The sequence below is a fragment of the Narcine bancroftii genome, chromosome 4, assembly GCF_036971445.1.
Source record: "Narcine bancroftii isolate sNarBan1 chromosome 4, sNarBan1.hap1, whole genome shotgun sequence".
In the NCBI taxonomy this organism is placed as follows: Eukaryota; Metazoa; Chordata; class Chondrichthyes; order Torpediniformes; family Narcinidae; genus Narcine; species Narcine bancroftii.
The window spans coordinates 64,374,099-64,393,289 of NC_091472.1; the positions used below are offsets into that span (position 1 = coordinate 64,374,099).

The 19,191-nt window shown below is 36.6% G+C and overlaps 1 protein-coding gene across 9 annotated transcripts in view; it reads left to right on the forward strand.

Moving 5' to 3' along the window:
* LOC138760632 (echinoderm microtubule-associated protein-like 6) overlaps positions 1-19,191 on the forward strand; it is a 371,242-nt gene that overhangs the window by 253,492 nt on the left and 98,559 nt on the right. For 6 of the 9 annotated variants that reach the window (XR_011355764.1, XM_069931442.1, XM_069931441.1 and 3 more), the window contains 3 exons: positions 1,523-1,675; positions 5,887-6,018; positions 7,304-7,392. Coding sequence is in view for 7 of the 9 variants with exons in the window: in XM_069931442.1 (XP_069787543.1) it covers positions 1,523-1,675; positions 5,887-6,018; positions 7,304-7,392 (374 nt within the window). In the remaining 2 variants the exon portion in view is untranslated. Of the gene's footprint in view, positions 1-1,522; positions 1,676-3,909; positions 4,174-5,886; positions 6,019-7,303; positions 7,393-19,191 lie in introns of those variants that run through there. The other 3 variants (XR_011355765.1, XM_069931444.1, XM_069931445.1) reach the window with 3 other exon arrangements.

Here is a 19,191-nt window from a genome sequence, read left to right on the forward strand (position 1 = left end):
TTCAATGTCACAGGATAGGAATGGGGTTTGGCTTTTCACATTTGACCACTCCTAACTGGGACACTTGAATGCTTTCACAATTGCAAGGAGCCATCCCTGGAGTTAGGACTGTTCTACCTTCTACTGGTGCAATTACCCATTTCACACTTGCGTGATTACAATACCGGCATCTTCAGACACCGGGGATTGTACTAGGAGTTGAGGCATCTGATGCTGGTATTGAGCTGATTTTGCTTTCACACTTGGCATTTTAAAGGCCAATTGCTGTTTTATTCCTGGGATCACTTGCAAGTGTGAAAGGGGCTTCAGAGAGCATAAAGAAAGATATGAGAATGGAGAAAGAATTCAATTTCTTACAGGGACCTTATCAAATTAAAATAGGTTTATTTTTATCAATCTGTATGAATTCAGTCATAACCTGAAAAGAATAAACATGGCTTATTTAGCCTTCCCAAATAACAGGAATCATCACTATATTCCTTTCATGAACTTAATCCTAAGATTTTACATGAAGTGAAAACAACTGAACAGACTATTTCAAACCTAGTCTTGTACGAAGACAAGTATGCTCTGTAATATATTACATAAATTATTCAATCTTCTCCAGAGTGGTCAATATTGACCCCTGGGGGTTAATGGGACTACCCAAGGGTTCGAAAAATGAAAGGAGATCGATAAACACCAGAGGGTCAATTGAACTTTTGGGATTGAAAGAATTGTATAGCCTGAGGTCCCCACTCCTGCTGGGAGCCCAAGGTCCCCGCTCCTCTCGGAGCCTGAGGTGATTTCTTTGATGCAGACAGCACCGCACCTGGTGTTGAGAATGGAGTCGTCGCCAATGCTAAAGACTTGGACCCAGCTCCATTAGGTATCCTCCCAGCCAGAAGCAAAGGATTTTTTTTTAACTGTTATTGTAATGACTTGCTTACAGATTTGTTTCTTGGTGATTGGGGCATTGCTGGGAGGCACAGACACCATGCATATGATATGCGGTTTCCCTCATTAATGCATATGGAAACTACATGTCTACTAATGTATTTATTCATTTTTGTACATGACTGGGGGTCTATGAGAGATCAAGAAACAATAAAGGGGTCGATGGTCTAAAAAGTTTGGGGACCCCTGTTCTACAGCATTTGAATAGTTTTTCAATATGGACCACAGATCTCAGATAATTCCAATGTTATGATCTTAATCGCATGAATTGAAAAGCCTATTTGAGCAATGTTTAACAATAAATTTCCTGATGTGTGTGTGTGTATTGTTTGATCTTACAACTTCAGATATTTTACTTTATATGTGAAAATTCTGTCAATATTAGTTTTAAAATCTCCAAAAACAATGCAAGAAGCACCAACCTACTGACATTAATAAATTGCTAATTGATCTAAGGTAGAAGATGGAAACATTCCATTAAAAATAGCTACTAGAAAAATGCATATTTAGAATTCAGCATTTTGATTTGAATTCAGCATTTTTGATTTGAAAATTTAATACACTGCTGTTCTTGGTTCTCTTTTAGGTGGGAGATGTTGTACTTTTTCACCAGATGGGAAAGTCATAGCTGTTGGGCTAAATGATGGAAGTTTTCATGTAGTTAATGCTGATACCTTGGAAGATATAGTAGCTTTTCATCACAGGAAGGAAAATATATCGGATATCAAATTTTCAGCAGGTGAAATAGTAGTTAATTTCTGCTTCCATTTAGTCCTGTTAATTAATGTGGAAACTTTGCCTACACTGTGTCCTTGGAAACAAGTATATGATACCACCAGCATGGTTGGTTGTCATGGTTTCTTGACAATGTGTAAACCAAAATGGGAAAAAAAAAATGTGCTGCTGTAAATTAGAATTAAAAACAGTAAATTCTGGGCATACAAAGCAAGTCAGGGATAGAGAAATAGAATTAAAATTTCAGATAAATAGTTCCTCATCAGAAAGGTATTTTTCTTGTCACTTACTTCCCTTTAACTTCCTGTCAGTATTGTGGGGTATTAGGCTTGGTGGCATACTTTACTCATAATTATTAGTCTCCACTTCCTCAACCTTTTATTAGCTCCTCTTCTCCTTATCCTGGATCTCTTCCTCTTCCTGCTTTCTGCTATGCATTTGTATGCCTTTTACAACAATGTCTTTCTTCTTCTTCTTTCTTTCTTTGGCTTGGCTTCACGGACGAAGATTTATGGAGGGGGTAAAAAGTCCACGTCAGCTGCAGGCTCGTTTGTGGCTGACAAGTCCGATGCGGGACAGGCAGACACGATTGCAGCGGTTGCAGGGAAAAATTGGTTGGTTGGGGTTGGGTGTTGGGTTTTTCCTCCTTTGCCTTTTGTCAGTGAGGTGGGCTCTGCGGTCTTCTTCAAAGGAGGTTGCTGCCCGCCAAACTGTGAGGCGCCAAGATGCACGGTTTGAGGCGTTATCAGCCCACTGGCGGTGGTCAATGTGGCAGGCACCAAGAGATTTCTTTAGGCAGTCCTTGTACCTTTTCTTTGGTGCACCTCTGTCACGGTGGCCAGTGGAGAGCTCGCCATATAACAGGATCTTGGGAAGGCGATGGTCCTCCATTCTGGAGACGTGACCCATCCAGCGCAGCTGGATCTTCAGCAGCGTGGACTCGATGCTGTCGACCTCTGCCATCTCGAGTACTTCGACGTTAGGGATGTAAGCGCTCCAATGGATGTTGAGGATGGAGCGGAGACAACGCTGGTGGAAGCGTTTCTACAACAATGTAGAAACATGGAATTGAACAGATTCTGCTGTTGATGGATGTACTGTGCTCTTCATAATGTTTGGGACAAAGACACATTCTTCCTTTATTTGCCCCTATGCTCCACAGTTTTAAATTTGAAATCAAACAGTTCGCATGTAATTAAGGTGCACATTCCAGATTTTATTCAAGGTCATTTGTATATATTTTGGTTTGACCATGTAGAAATGACAGCACTTTTTATACATAGTCCCCTCATCAGGGCACCATAATGTTTGGGACATTTGGCTTCACAAGTGAATGAGTACTCAGATATGTTTAATTGTTTTATTGGTGCAGTATATGAGAGCTAGGCTTGATTCTAAACTTTTGATCAGCTTTGTACTTGTAATTTTTCAACATGTGACATGTCAGTGAAGTCAAAGAAGCAATTATGAGGCTTAAAAACAAGAATAAAACAGTAAGAAACATCGCCCAAACATTACGATTACCACAATCAACTGTTAGGAACATCATTAAGAAGAAAGAGCCTGCTGGTGAATTCAGTAATTGCAAAGGGACTGGTATTCCAAGGAAGATCTCCACTGCTGATGACAGAAGAATTCTCATCATAATGAAGAAAAATCTCCAAACGTATGTCTGACAGATCAGAAACACTCTTCAGGAGGCAGGTATGGGTATGTCTACTGTCTGTAAAAGACTTCATAAACAGAAATGCAGAGGCATTTGCAAGATGCAAACAATTAGTTAGCCACAGAAAGGATGAAAGTTTGCCAAGAAGTATTTAAAAGAGCCTGCAGAATTCTGGAAAAAGGTCTTGAGGACAGATGGGACCAAGATTAACCTGTATTAGAGCGATGGCAAGAGCAGTTTGTGGAGGAGTAAAAGAACTGACCAAGATCCAAACCTTTGCCATGGTTTGCATCTTGCAGTGTAGCCTCTGTACTTCTGTTCATGAAGTCTTCTGCAGACAGTCATCATTGACATATCCTCACCCGTCTCCTGAAGAGTTTTACTGATCTGTCGGACATAAGTTTGGGAATTTTTCTGTCATCAGCCGTGGAGGTCTTCCTTGGAATACCAGTCCCTTTGCAATTACTGAGCTCACCAGTATACTTTTTCTTCTTAATGATGTTCCAAACAGTTGATTTTGTTAATCCTAAGGTTTAAGCAATGTTTCTTACTGTTGTATTCTTGTTTTTCAGCCTCATAATGGCATCTTTGACTTTCGTTGGCACAACTCTGGTCCTCGTGTCAAAAAGTGACAACTACAGACTCCAAAGGTGAAGCAAGCCAAGTTATCTTAATCCTGCACCAATGAAGCAATTAAACATATCTAAGGACTCACAAACATCTGTGAAGCCAAATGTACTAAACCTTATGGTGCCCTGAAATGAGAGGACTATGAATAAAACATGCTGTAATTTCTAAACTAAAATGTATACAAATTACCTTTAATAAAATCTGGAATGTGCACTTTAATTACATATGAATTGTTTGATTACAAATTTAAACCTGTGGAGCACAAGGGCAAATAAAGAAAGAAAGTGTTTGTCCCAGTCATTATAATGGGTATAGTAATCACAAGGAAACACTGATGAACTAACCTGGAAGATTTCACACGGTTGCTGCCTGTGAGGTGGTATACACCTCAATGGCACACAAGGGGCAGGATGACTTCCTTTAGACTTGCAGTGCTAATCTTGTCAAGGACTCTTGGCTCTCAGTGGCCTCCCACCCATTGTTTTGGCTTAAGTGAAAAAATGAAGAGCATTCATTATTCTACTTTGAAAGAGGAGAATGGCGATTGTTCATAGAATGTAGAGTCCAGTTTTGATTCCCTTAGATATTAAGTAAAGCACTCTATTTTGTCCCTGTTCATAGATTTATCATTTCAATTCAATCCATTTACTGTATAACTTGAAGGAAAGAGCTTCAATCACCTTTGTGAGCATTTGTTATGATAATTTATGCAAACAATGCCCTTGAACAATGCACTGCAAACAAATATGATTTGTACACAGAAATCCCACAATATTTCAGTAATGAAGACCTGCCAATATACTGGCTTTGGTCATTCACAATGAAACGAACAAAGCCAGCATTTTTCTGGGTCAGTGTCTTTTTAACAGAAAGCTGGCATTCCGCGAACAAAAGGAGTGGAATGTGTAACTCAACAGTGCCTCTGTCTAGAGTCATGTATGGCATACCATATTTGACAGCATGTTAGACCCACTTGTTTTTCCCAAAAAATGGCTCAAAATCTTTCCTCCGGTTTATATGCCAGGTTGAAATTAAAGTGACAATACACATGACCTGAATTGATGCTAGAATCACCTTTTGCACTGCAGATGTTCTGGGAATTTTACTAGGACCCTTTGCAGAAAAAAGACAGGACTCGAATGACCCCCCACCCCAACCCCATGTTCCATCTTGGTTATTTTTACACAGCAGCCACTCTGGAGAAAATGTCCCAGAATGAAAGGGCAGTGTAAAAAGCATGTGTCTGTCTTGACATCTGCACTGTCAAACTGAGGCTACTGCAAATTAGAGGAACAATACCTAAAATTTTGTCTAGGCACTCTCCAACTGGTGGCATTAACATCAACTTCTCCTACCCACTTCATTCAGAGAGCTTACCTTCTCAGCTTTTTTTCCTTCTGCCCTCCCACTCATATCCACCTATGTCCTCTTGCCTGTTGGCCTGTGCACCTCCCCCTGCCCATTTATCCCCCTCTCCATCCCGCATCTTTTCATTCAGGCGCATCTTATCTTTTCATTCATGCGCATTCCTGCTCTTTCCTCATACTTTGACAAAGGGCTCAGACCTGAAATGTTAGTTATATCCCTTCGCTTCCTATGGATTCTGATGACCTACTGAGTTTCTCCAGCACTTTTATATATTACTTCTTATGCCAATTGTATTATATTATACTAGTAATGCATTTTGGTTAAATGACAAATAACATTTTTATCCCATCCATCTTTGTGTGTGCTTTGCTTTTATTACTTCATCTTGGTGACATCAGCAATTTAGTTCACTATATTTTGAATCAAATCAAGTCAATGAAGTCTTTATAAATTTTTATTGATTATAAAGAAAATGTGTTTGTGTGGGCTGGGGAGTGTGTAAGAAAGAGCATCAATATTTCTTTTAAAGGTTCTTTTTATCATGCTCCTAGATGCAGGGAAATACCTAGCAGTGGCTTCCCATGACAACTTTGTAGATATTTACAATGTACTGTCAAGTAAAAGAGTTGGAATATGTAAAGGAGCTTCCAGTTACATTACTCATATAGACTGGGATGCAAGAGGTAAGAAAACAATTATGTAAATAATTTCATTTTTTTCCAATGTATCTTTTGAAGTCTAAAAATTTAAATTACAAATTCTATTTATGCATTACCATCACATAAGATTTAGAAACTTGAAGTCTGGCACTTCAAGCTTCAAGAACAGTTTCCTTTTCTAACAAGTTCCACTTGAACCTCCCACAATTCCAAGACCACCAAAGATCTGTCTGCACTTCCGATACAGCATATTTTTTGCACGACTGGCCAACAGTAAATATTTCTTTTTCTCTTTTTATATTTATTATCTCTTTGTTTCTCTTCGTTGTGTCTTATGGGTTAAGTATACTTAAATTGTACCTGGGAAGTTGGAGCAAGTAACGTTTTCATTACATCTATAAATTATATTTATGTACATGATGAACTCTCTTCAAAATTTTCATTAAATGCAAAAACACTGACCAAGTAATTGTTCGCTGCCCAACAATGCACATTTTGTGGATAATAATCAGTATGCTGGTAAATTTTTTGCTTGAAGGCTTTCCAAACCAAAAGGCTTGTGTCCTTTGGGATTAGCTTTACAAAATTAATGCAATCAAAATCTTGTTCTCCATGCTTGACAATGGCATGTGTGTGTGTGTGTGTGTGTGTGTATATATATATATATATATATATACACACACATATATATATATATATATATATACCTATATATATATATATATAGGTAGATAGTAGGGATGATTCACAAGTTGCAAAGAGAATGAGAGGTCCAGGAAAGAGAGGTACACACACACACAATCAAGGATTTTGAGAACAGAAGCCTAAATACTGGGCCATCAGGGAAAGGGATGGATGAAGATTGATTGCTAATGAAGAAACTAATGGTCACGATCAAATACTGAAGAGAAAGGTTTGTGGTTGCAAAGCCACTCAGGATATTTAATTGGGAGTAGGTATGAAGACGTGATTGTAGGAGAGGATCTGTGGACCCAGGGAATTTTTTTTAAAGGTTCAAAGGTTCCTCAAAGGTTGCTATTATTTTCATATAATAATAATACATAAAAATGTAATTTGGATGATATACTTCAACATTTGTCTGCCTTAAGACAAAGAGTTACCTTGAGCATCGCCTGGCGCTGAGCAAAATTAGTTTCTAATTTAAAAACAGCACTACCTAAACAACTTTTTTCAGACAGGTCCCCTTTAAGTTGAGATAAAGAGATCATGAATGTTTTTTTTCTTTGGAGTACTAATATTATTGGAGCATGTAATATGTAGCTGATGAAATATTTCTGGTCTCATACAGGGAAGTTATTGCAAATTAACTCGGGTGCCAAAGAACATCTATTTTTTGAAGCACCAAGGGGGCGAAGACAAACAATTAGAAGTACAGAGGTATGAAATTCACTACTTGTGGAGTATATTATATTTTAATGCTGAGTTAAAAATCAGCAGAGATATTTTACTATCTCATATTTTGTGAGTGAAAATTTCTTTGAGTGATAGTGATCTTATGAAGTATTAAAGTTTTATGTTCCAAATTTGTAAATTATCATATGTATTTAAATTATTTCTAAAATCCAGCTTTTAATAATGCACAAATACTTTTTTTTTTTTTTTTTTTTTAAATTTTTTATTTTTCACACCATAAATCACAATAGCCATGATATACACTTTTTCTTTTCCACACATTTACAGTGACTTTTTCTCCCTCCCCCCTCCCTCCTCCCAAGCCACCCCCCCATCCCCCCCCCCCCTCTCATCCATTTTAGTTATACAATCTAGGTTGCATTAATTCAGTTAGACAATGTTGTCATTCAACAAAAATACACCAGAAATTCTACTGAGTCCATTCTTTTCTTATCTTCTCCTTCCATCAACTTAGGTAATGTTTGTTCCCGGTAGGTTTTCGCTATTGTATTTAATGTAAGGCTCCCATACTTGTTCGAATATTTCAATATTATTTCTTAAACTATATGTTATTTTTTCTAATGGAATACATTTATTCATTTCTATATACCATTGTTGTATTTTCAAATTATCTTCCAATTTCCAGGTTGACATAATACATTTTTTTGCTACAGCTAGGGCTATCTTAACAAATCTTTTTTGTGCATCCTCCAAGTCAATTCCAAATTCTTTATTTTTTATGTTACTTAGGAGAAAGATCTCTGGATTCTTTGGTATATTGTTTTCTGTTATTTTATTTAATATCTGATTGAGATCATCCCAAAATTTTTCTACTCTCTCACATGTCCAGATTGCATGAATTGTTGTTCCCCTTTCTTTTTTACATCGAAAACATCTATCCGATACTGTTGGGTCCCATTTATTTAACTTTTGCGGTGTAATGTATAGTCTTTGTAACCAATTATATTGTATCATACGCAGCCTCGTATTTATTGTATTTCTCATCGTTCCAGAGCATAACTTCTCCCATGTTTCCTTTTTTATCTTTATATTTAAATCTTGTTCCCATTTTTGTTTAGTTTTACCATTTGTTTCCTCATTTTCCTTTTCTTGCAGTTTAATATACATATTTTTTATAAATCTTTTGATTAACATTGTATCTGTAATCACATATTCAAGGTTACTTCCCTCTGGTAAACTCAAGTTGCTTCCTAATTTATCTTTCAAGTAGGATCTCAGTTGGTAATATGCCAGCGCTGTATCTCCCGTTATATTGTACTTATCTCTCATTTGTTCAAAGGATAAGAATCTACTTCCTGAAAAACAATTTTCTATTCTTTTAATCCCTTTTTTTTCCCATTTTCTAAAGGCAAGGTTGTCTATTGTAAAAGGGAGTAGCTTATTTTGCGTCAATATTAGTTTTGGTATTTGGTAATTTATTTTATTTCTTTCTACATGAATCTTCTTCCATATATTGAGGAGGTGGTGTAATACTGGAGAAGTTCTATGTTGTACCAATTTTTCGTCCCATTTATATAATATGTGTTCAGGTATCTTTTCCCCTATTTTATCTAATTCTAGTCTCGTCCAGTCTGGTTTTTCCCTTGTTTGATAAAAATCTGATAGGTACCTTAATTGTGCGGCTCTATAATAATTTTTGAAGTTTGGCAATTGTAAGCCTCCTTGTTTATACCATTCTGTTAATTTGTCTAGTGCTATCCTTGGTTTCCCCCCTCTCCATAAAAATCTCCTTATTATTTTCTTTAACTCTTTGAAGAATTTTTCTGTCAGTTGTATTGGCAATGCCTGAAATAAGTATAGTATCCTTGGAAAAATGTTCATTTTAATACAGTTTATCCTTCCTATCAGTGTTAGTGGTAGCTCTTTCCAATGCTCTAAATCGTCCTGTAATTTTTTCATTAGTGGATTGTAATTGAGTTTATATAATTGGCCTAGATTTTTGTTTATTTGCACACCTAGGTATCTTATTGCCTGCGTTTGCCATCTGAATGGGGATTCCTCCTTAAATTTTGAGAAATCCGCGTTATTCATAGGCATTGCTTCACTTTTATTTACGTTTATCTTGTATCCCGACACTTCTCCATATTCCTTCAATTTCTTATATAGTTCTTTTATTGCTAGTTCTGGTTCTGTTAAGTACACTATCACATCATCCGCAAACAGACTGATTTTATATTCCCTGTCTTTTATTTTTATTCCTTTTATATTATTATCTCTTCTTATCGATTCTGCTAGTGGTTCTATAGCTAGCGCAAACAATAATGGTGATAGTGGGCATCCCTGCCGCGTTGACCTGCTTAAGTTAAATTGCTTTGATACATGTCCATTTACTGTCACTTTCGCTAACGGTCCCTTATATAATGCTTTAATCCAATTAATATACTTCTCTGGTAAACTGAATTTTTGCAATACTTTGAACAAGTAATTCCATTCTACTCTGTCGAAGGCCTTCTCTGCGTCTAAAGCAACTGCTACTGCCGGTGCTTTATTTCCTTCTACTGCATGAATTAAGTTAATAAATTTACAAATATTGTCTGTTGTGCGTCTTTTTTTGATAAATCCAGTTTGGTCTAAATTTACCATTTTCGGTACCTGTTCTGCTAATCTGTTCGCTAATAGTTTAGCTATTATCTTATAATCTGTGTTTAGCAAAGATATTGGTCTATATGACGCTGGTGAGAGTGGATCTTTCCCTTGTTTTAGTATCACTGTAATTATTGCTGTTTTACATGAATCTGGTAAGTTTTGTGTCTCATCAATCTGGTTGATTACATCCAGGAGGGGCGGTATTATTAGGTCTTTAAATGTTTTGTAGAATTCTATTGGGAGTCCATCCTCTCCTGGTGTCTTATTATTTGGTAAATTCTTTATTATCTCTTGTATTTCTACTGTTCCAAATGGTTCTGTTAATTTATTTTGTTCCTCTATTTGTAGTTTTGGTAGTTCAATTTTAGTCAAAAATTCATCTATTTTCCCTTCTTTCCCTTCGTTTTCGGTTCGGTATAATTGTTCATAGAATTCTCTAAAGTTTTCCTTAATTTCTTTTGGATTATATGTAATTTGTTTGTCTTTTTTCCTTGTTGCCAAGACCATTTTCTTAGTTTGCTCTGTCTTAAGCTGCCATGCTAGGATTTTGTGTGTTTTTTCCCCTAGTTCATAATATTTCTGTTTTGTCTTCATTATATTCTTCTCCACCTTATATGTTTGTAATGTTTCATATTTTATTTTTTTATCCGCCAATTCTCTTCTTTTGGTTGTATCTTCCTTTATTGCTAATTTTTTTTCTATGTTTATTATTTCCCTTTCCAACTGCTCTGTTTCCTGATTATAGTCCTTCTTCATCTTGGTTGCATAACTTATTATTTGCCCTCTAATGAATGCTTTCATTGCGTCCCATAGTATAAACTTATCTTCCACTGATTCTGTATTTACTTCAAAGTACATTTTTAATTGTTTTTCAATAAATTCTCTAAAATCCTGTCTTTTAAGTAGCATGGGGTTTAATCTCCATCTATACATTCTTGGAGGGATGTCTTCTAGCTCTATTGCCAATAACAGGGGTGAGTGGTCCGATAATAGTCTAGCTTTATATTCCGTTTTCCTAACTCTCCCTTGTATGTGGGCTGATAACAGGAATAGGTCTATCCTTGAGTATGTTTTATGTCTAGTCGAGTAGTATGAGTATTCCTTTTCTTTTGGGTTTTGTTTCCTCCATATGTCCACAAGTTTCATTTCTTGCATTGATTTATTTATAAATTTGGTTACTTTGTTCTTCCTGTTAATTTTTTTCCCCGTTTTATCCATATTTGGATCCAAATTCAGATTGAAATCCCCTCCTATTAGTATGTTCCCTTGCGTATTAGCTACCTTCAAAAAGATATCTTGCATAAACTTTTGATCTTCTTCGTTAGGTGAATATATATTAAGTAGATTCCAAAGCTCTGAATATATCTGACATTTTATCATAACATATCTCCCTGCTGGATCTATTATTTCCTCTTCTATTTTAAATGGCACATTTTTGCTAATTAATATAGCCACTCCTCTTGCTTTTGAATTATACGATGCTGCTGTTACATGTCCTACCCAATCTCTCTTTAATTTCTTGTGCTCCGATTCAGTTAAATGTGTTTCTTGGACAAATGCTATATCTATTTTTTCCTTTTTCAGTAAATTTAGTAGTTTCTTCCTTTTAATTTGGTTATGTATTCCATTAATATTTAGAGTCATATAGTTCAGCGTAGCCATTTTATATTTTGTTTATCTTCTCTTTCCGTTTTTCCATCATTACCTTTCCTCCTTTTCCATTTCTGTTTTCTTATTTTCAACTCTTTACCAGACAACATTCCTACAACATCCAACATTTTCCTTATTCTCCTATTTCTATCTTCTTTGTCCCCAATCTCCCCTTCCCCTCCTGAGTTGCCCTTTATCCCTTGTCGGACAACCACATCTCCCCTCTCCATTTGGATTTGCGAATCCACTCGCAAGCGTCAACTGATTTTGCAGTGACCGCTCTTTTCCCCCCACCCAGCCCCCCCCAGAAAAGATTTCGTTTTTTATATGTCACAAAGGTCACTCTTTTAGTTCCCTCCTTATTCTCTCTATTCCATTACCTTCCCTTGTTAATTCTTGTCTATACTTTCTATGTTTTCCTCTAATTACAGATATTTTCACATATGCCCATTGTCTCTATTCACTCTTATACCTCTTTACCCGCATACATATCAATCGTGGTCATTTTTACCCTCCTTACCCGTCTTCATCCCTCAGTCTATTTTTGTCTTTACCCACATACATATCAATCGTGATAATTTTTGCTCTCATTACCCGTCTTCATCCCTCAGTCTATTTTTGTAATTGTTCTGCAAATTTTCGTGCTTCTTCTGGATCCGAGAATAGTCTGTTTTGTTGTCCTGGGATAAATATTTTCAATACCGCAGGATGCTTCAGTGTAAATTTATATCCTTTCTTCCATAAAATCGCTTTTGCTGCATTGAACTCTTTTCTCTTCTTTAGGAGTTCAAAGCTTATATCTGGATAAATGAAGATTTTTTGCCCTTTATACTCCAGTGGTTTGTTGCCCTCTCTTACTTTTTCCATTGTCTTCTCCAGTACCTTTTCTCTTGTAGTATATCTTAGGAATTTTACTACAATAGATCTTGGTTTTTGTTGTGGTTGTGGTTTAGGGGCCAATGCTCTATGTGCCTTTTCTATTTCCATTTCTTGCTGTAGTTCTGGACATCCTAGGGCCTTAGGGATCCATTCTTTTATAAACTCCCTCATATTCTTGCCTTCTACATCTTCCTTGAGGCCCACTATCTTTATGTTATTTCTTCTGTTATAATTTTCCATTATATCTATTTTTTGGGCTAGTAATTCTTGTGTCTCTTTAGTTTTTTTATTAGATTCCTCCAATTTCTTTTTTAAGTCTTCTACCTCCATTTCTGCTGCTATTGCCCGTTCTTCCATCTTGTCCATTTTTTTCCCCATTTCTGTTAAGGTCATATCCATTTTATTTATTTTCTTTTCTGTGTTGTTTATTCTTCTTCTTAAATCATTGAATTCCTGTGTTTGCCATTCTTTAAATGACTCCATGTATCCTCTAACAAGAGCAAGTACCTCCTTTACCTTGCCTATCTTTTCTTCTTCTATTTCCCTGTACTCTTCCTCTTCCTCTTCTTCTTCCTCTAGGTTGACCATCTGTTGTTTCTTTGCTGCCCTTTCCTCCTCTTCTTTCTTGTTTCTATTGTCTTCTGTGGTCTCTTCTTGCTGCAGGTGTTCTGCAGCTGCCGTTGCCGGCTGTGGAGATCGACTCCCCAGCTGGTCCCCCCTCCCGTCGGTGTGTTTTTTTGTATGCGCATCGCGCATGCGCGAGGAGTCGCGCATGCGCGGTTGCGCATTTTTACTCGGCTCTGTGAGCCATTGTTGTAGTTCTCTTTCTACCGACCTGAGGTAGTGGGGTCTTCTCTCCACAGCGGGCTTCTTCGGACAGGTAAGGCCTTCACCTTTTTCCTCCGTTGTCTTCTCTTCCTCTCTTCTTTCCGTTGATTTTGATTTTTCTCCTTTTGTCTCCATCTTCTTTCCACCTTTATACTCACTTTTCTTTAACTTGTATTTCTGTGCCTTTGTATTTTTTCTTGTTTTTCCCGACTTTTCTGGAGAGGGCTGGAGTTCACCGTCCGGCCACTACTCCATCACGTGACTCCTCGCACAAATACTTCTCCATGAATATAGCAAGATTATTTATTTTGACAATAACAAAAGTTGAAGAATATTTTTGGATGTCTTCATATTCTGTTTTGATGCTCATTTTGCTAACCATCAGTTTAGGTTGGTGAAAAAAATGTTGATTATGCATAAAGTTTGAATCAATGTTCCAAGGATCACCCAAACTATTTTCACTGACTAGTGTATTTTATTTTTTTTTAATATTTGCACTCATCATCACCTTGCAAAATCATTACCTATCTTCAAAAACATTACATAATTCCTATTTGTTCTATTTTTTCTTTCTTCCCATGTTTCTTTTTTCCCTCTATCCTAAAAATATTCTGAGTTTTATAATATTGTAGGAACTTCAATTATTATTATCAATCAACTATTTGTTCAATCACTGACTGGGTTAAAAATTCAAATTGAGTGTATAACTGTATAACAGGTTACATTTTCTGTATTTTCTACAATTTCAAATGGTCTTTGAGAGCTTGAGAGTACAAAATAAGGCATTGTATTTGCCAATTCTCTAATTGACGCCAGCACTTTTTCTCTTACTTGTGGTGATAATTTCAACCATGATTATATTAAATGGCATAGCAAACTTGAGACACCTGAGGATCTATTCCTGCTCCTATTTTGTGTTCTTTCTGGGAATTTTCTGCCAGAATTGATTACATACTTGACACACAAATTCAAATGGTTGCCTAATGACAGGTATATGAAAATAACTTTACTTTTGGCCTTTTTTTTAGTTTCAATGGTAACTTCATGTTTTGTCAAGCACCACAGTAGTTTCCTTGTAGGAACTCAGTAGGTCAAACAGCATCAGCGGGTGAAAAAGAATGGTCAGCATTTTGAGTCAAAGCCCAAGGCATTGTGCGGCTCTACCTGCTAAGTTCCTCCAGCAGATTGTTTTTTGCTCCAGGTACCAACATCTGCAGTCTTTCGTATGTCTATAGTGATTTTTGTCCCTCTCTTTTTTGCCTTTTCACCCCCCCCCCTTTTTCCTGACATACATTGAAAATATTTCTAATTCAGTTGAGTGTCCCACTGTAATGTTTATTAAAGCTTATTTACAAGTAAGTGATCAGACCTGTTTAGTTTTATAAATTTAGTAGCTCGTTTTGTTTATAACTTCAACAATTCTAATTTTCAATGATCTTTGTAAAGATTTTCAGTCGCTTGACAGTTTTTACCCCACCCAACAAAATAAAATAAAAATCTTGCAAGATTTAAAATATTACAAATACCAGTATTCACATATCCCTGCCAATAGCCTTAATAATGATAATTCAATAATGATAGTTTCAATAATAATTCACTAATGATTATCCACTTCCATTTCAACTCCAGTGAAACTGTGCAAGTAACTCTGTACTTATCTTGCTTCCATGATCATGTTTATTTTTAATAAAACATGATAATTCATCATTATTGTTATAAAATGAACTATTGTCTTATTGCATTTTATCTTTGTGCCTTTGACATTATAAATTATACCATATTACAAGATAGGAGAATAACATTGACTATTTCCATTGATACTTGTTTCGAGCCCAGAGGATCCCAAAACCCAGCAGCAATAGATATTCACCAAGATGTATGGTTACTTAAGCAAAAGTTGCTTTTAATTATCTTTAAACATGAAAACAGGATCAAACTTTATCTTATCACTATTAACTAACCTAACTTAACTCCCTTCTAATTCTCAGTACAGATGTATGTAATGTATGTGTAAGTTTAGAAAAGTTCTTTGATTCACAGTCCAATCTCACTTCTCATTTCTCCAAGTTCACTGGTTGCAGGCAATTCTTATACTGTGCACAGAATTTAACATTTATGAAGTTCACCAGGCTTTGGTGCTAGAAAGGTAAATGGTTACTACTCAGGAAGGTTCTTGTCGATTTTCAGAGAGAGATTTGTTGTTCGCTGGACACCCACAACTGATTCCTTGTAACTAGCCACTTCAGTGTCTTGCTGAAGAAACTTGCCCCATAAGGGTTTTCCAGTTGATAACCTTTTTCTTTCAGGTCACCATAGAGTTCCTTTTTGTTTCTCTTATTTCAAGTGAAACATTAGGCAGCCAGTCCTCTCCTCTTGCATGAACCACAAGAGCTTTGACCAGGCTGAACTAAGCAGTCACAACCCATCTTCCAAATGGGGTTTTCCATAATCTTGCCTGCTTGTCCTGTTCCAGTCCCAGCTGATGATGCTGACTGTAAAACTGCAGAACTGAATTATCTCTCTCTTTCTCTCTCTCTCTTTCTCTCTCTCTCTCTCTCTCTCTCTCTCTCTCTCTCTCAGAGAAAAAGCCAGTTTTTCTCTCTCTGCTTGCAAAACCATGACCATCTTAGAACAGCAACAAGTTCCACTCCAGATAGCCTGTGGCTCCGACGAGTTCTTTCATGTATTGCCTTTTTGTAAACAACAATCCATTAGTGAAGTCACTTGGGCACTCTTCAAAGCTCTTGCAAAGGCTCGGCACCAGCCTGAACAGCATGAACAGAGCACCAATATTTTAAATAAAATCTGTTTTAACGTGTTTGTAAGTGACCTATACTAACTTATCTCCCAAAAACATATCTATAATCTGTCACATAATGTTTATATCAACATTAAAAGTCTGAAGGAGAGATATATCCATTTAACAATCAAAAATAGTGTCACACATGCACATACATCTTCAGTGGGAAGAATACTGGCATCAGACATACCTAAAAATGAAGTGTCAGCCTGATGAAGCCACAAAACAAGACTACATGTTTACTAAGCAGGAAAGTCTTGCAACCAGCAAATTTTAACGAAACTGCAGTCATACTACATCTTGTTGTGAGTATTGGTGACAGTTGAAGAGCTGCAGGAGAAAGGAAGAGAATCCAACTATGCACCTCGAAGACAGTGGAATCCAGAAAAACTGACTTATTTTCAATGCAACATGGATTAATTCTTGGAATAAGGCATTTAATATATAATAAGAGATCAAATATAATCCTGAAGATTAGGAGATGTGATCTTATTGAGGCAGGTGACATAATGTGGGAGATTAATGGTTGATGAACTGTTTTCTATAAAACTAGTTTAGAATCTCAATGTCAGATATCAAATAGTACAATATAATTTTTTGCACCAGCTATACTATACTCCATATAAATTATATGGACTTCACTTAAATTGTTCTGATAAATATTTCAGATAAAAAATATTTCAGGAAAAAAATATTGAACCATTTGAAGTAAAGAAAAATAGTGGGGAGGTCATGAAGCATATTAGGATAACCGAGGAGGTAGTGATGGCTGTGTTGAAAAAGATAAAGGTGGATAAATCTCTGGGACCGGACAAAATATTCCCAAGGACACTCAGGGAAGCTTGTGGACAGATAGTGGAGCCATTAACAGAAATATTTAGGATGCCACTGGTCACGGGGGTAGTGCCAAAGGATTGGAGGGTGGCGCATGTGGTTCCAGTGTTTAAGAAAGGGTCCAAATGTAAACTTGGGAATTATAGGCCCGTGTGTCTGACGTCTGTGGTGAGTAGGTTGATGGAAAGTGTTCTGAGGGATGGTATTTACAAATATTTGGAGGTACAGGGATTGATAGGGAATAATCAGCATGGTTTTGTCAGGGGTAGATCATGCTTGACAAACCTGATTGTGTTTTTCGAGGGGGTTACAAAAAAAGGTTGATGAAGGGAAAGCTGTGGATGTTGTCTATTTAGACTTTAGTAAAGCTTTTAACAAAGTTCCCCACAGGAGGTTAGGAAAAAAGGTGGAGGCATTAGGTATAAATAAGGAGGTAGTGAAATAGATTCAGCAATGGTTGGATGGGAGGTGTCAGAGAGTAGTGGTAGAAAATTGTTTGTCCAAATGGAGGCCAGTGACTAGTGGAGTTCCTCAGGGATCGGTCCTGGGTCCACTATTGTTTGTTATATATATTAACGATCTGGAAGTAGGGGTGGAGAATTGGATAAGCAAGTTTGCGGATGATACAAAGATTGGTGGTGTTGTGGACAGTGAGGAAGATTACCATAGATTAAAAGGTGATTTAGGAAGGCTGGAGATGTGGGCTGAGAAATGGCTGATGGAATTTAATACAGATAAGTGTGAGGTGTTACTTTTTGGAAAGGCAAATCTAAATAGGTCATATGCATTAAATGGTAGGCTATTGAGATGTGCAGAGCAACAAAGGGATTTAGGAGTGATGGTAAATAGTACCCTCAAGGCTGATACTCAGGTAGATGGTGTGGTGAAGAAGGCATTTGGAATGTTGGCCTTCATAAATCGGAGTATTGAATTCAAGAGTAGGGAGGTTATGATGAAATTGGAGAAGGCATTGGTGAGGCCAAATTTGGAGTACTGTGTACAGTTTTGGTCACCAAATTATAGGAATGATGTAAACAAAATAGAGAGTGTGCAGAGAAGGTTCATGAGAATGTTGACAGGATTTCAAGGTTTGAGTTACAGGGAAAGGTTATATAGACTAGGGCTTTTTTCTCTGGAGCGTAGAAAATTGAGGGGGGACTTGATTTTAAGATTTTAAAAGGGACAGACAGAGTAAATGTGGATAGACTTTTTCAATTAAGAGTGGGGGAGATTCAAACTAGAGGGCATGGTTTAAGATTGAAGGGGAAAATTATAAGGGGAACATGAGGGGAAATTTCTTTATGCAAAGGGTGGTAGGGATGTGGAATGAGCTTCCGGCAGACGTGGTTGAGGCGGGATCATTGGTTACATTTAAGGATAGACTGGATCGTTACATGGAGAGGAGAGGACTGGAGGGGTATGGACCGGGTGCTGGTCAGTGGGACTAGGAGGGTGGGGATTTGTTATGGCATGGACTAGTAGGACCGAACTGGCCTGTTCTGTGCTGTAAGTGGTTATATGGTTATATAATAAGGAAATAGGAACTTTACTGCATGCAGTTTGGTTGTGTGGAAAAGTTAAAAAAATTTTGGGAGATTTGTGTATATTAATGGGATAAATTATGAAGGTATAAATACCAAAAGATCCCAGAATATTTCTGCTAGGTGATTTATATAAACAGACACCGAATTGAAGTTAGATAAATATCAACAAAAGTTTTTGAGTGTAGCAATAGCGGCAGCAAAGAAGTGTATGGCAGTAACATGGAAGTCAGACAATATTGTAGGGTTGGATAGATAGCATGTGGAAATACAAAATTGTATACCATTAGAAAAAATTACTTATAATTTAAGGAATGAACCAGAAAAATTTTATATGATCTGGAAACCATATATGGATTTCGTTGATAAAAGTCAATCCGTATCATCCGTTACACCCATTCCTCTCAATTAATATGTTTAAGCTAGAATTAATAGGTTAGAAAATATAAATAGTGAATGATATATAATATATTCAGGTCTGCTTTCTTTCTTCTCTCTTTTTTTCTTTCTTTTTTGGGGGAGGGGATTAAAAACAAAATTATGTATCATTTCACATCGTTTTTATTATGATGTATTATTCAAGATCATGTTTATATTTGATGCAAATGGAAAATAAAAACTTTTTGAAATAAAACTAGAATCAAA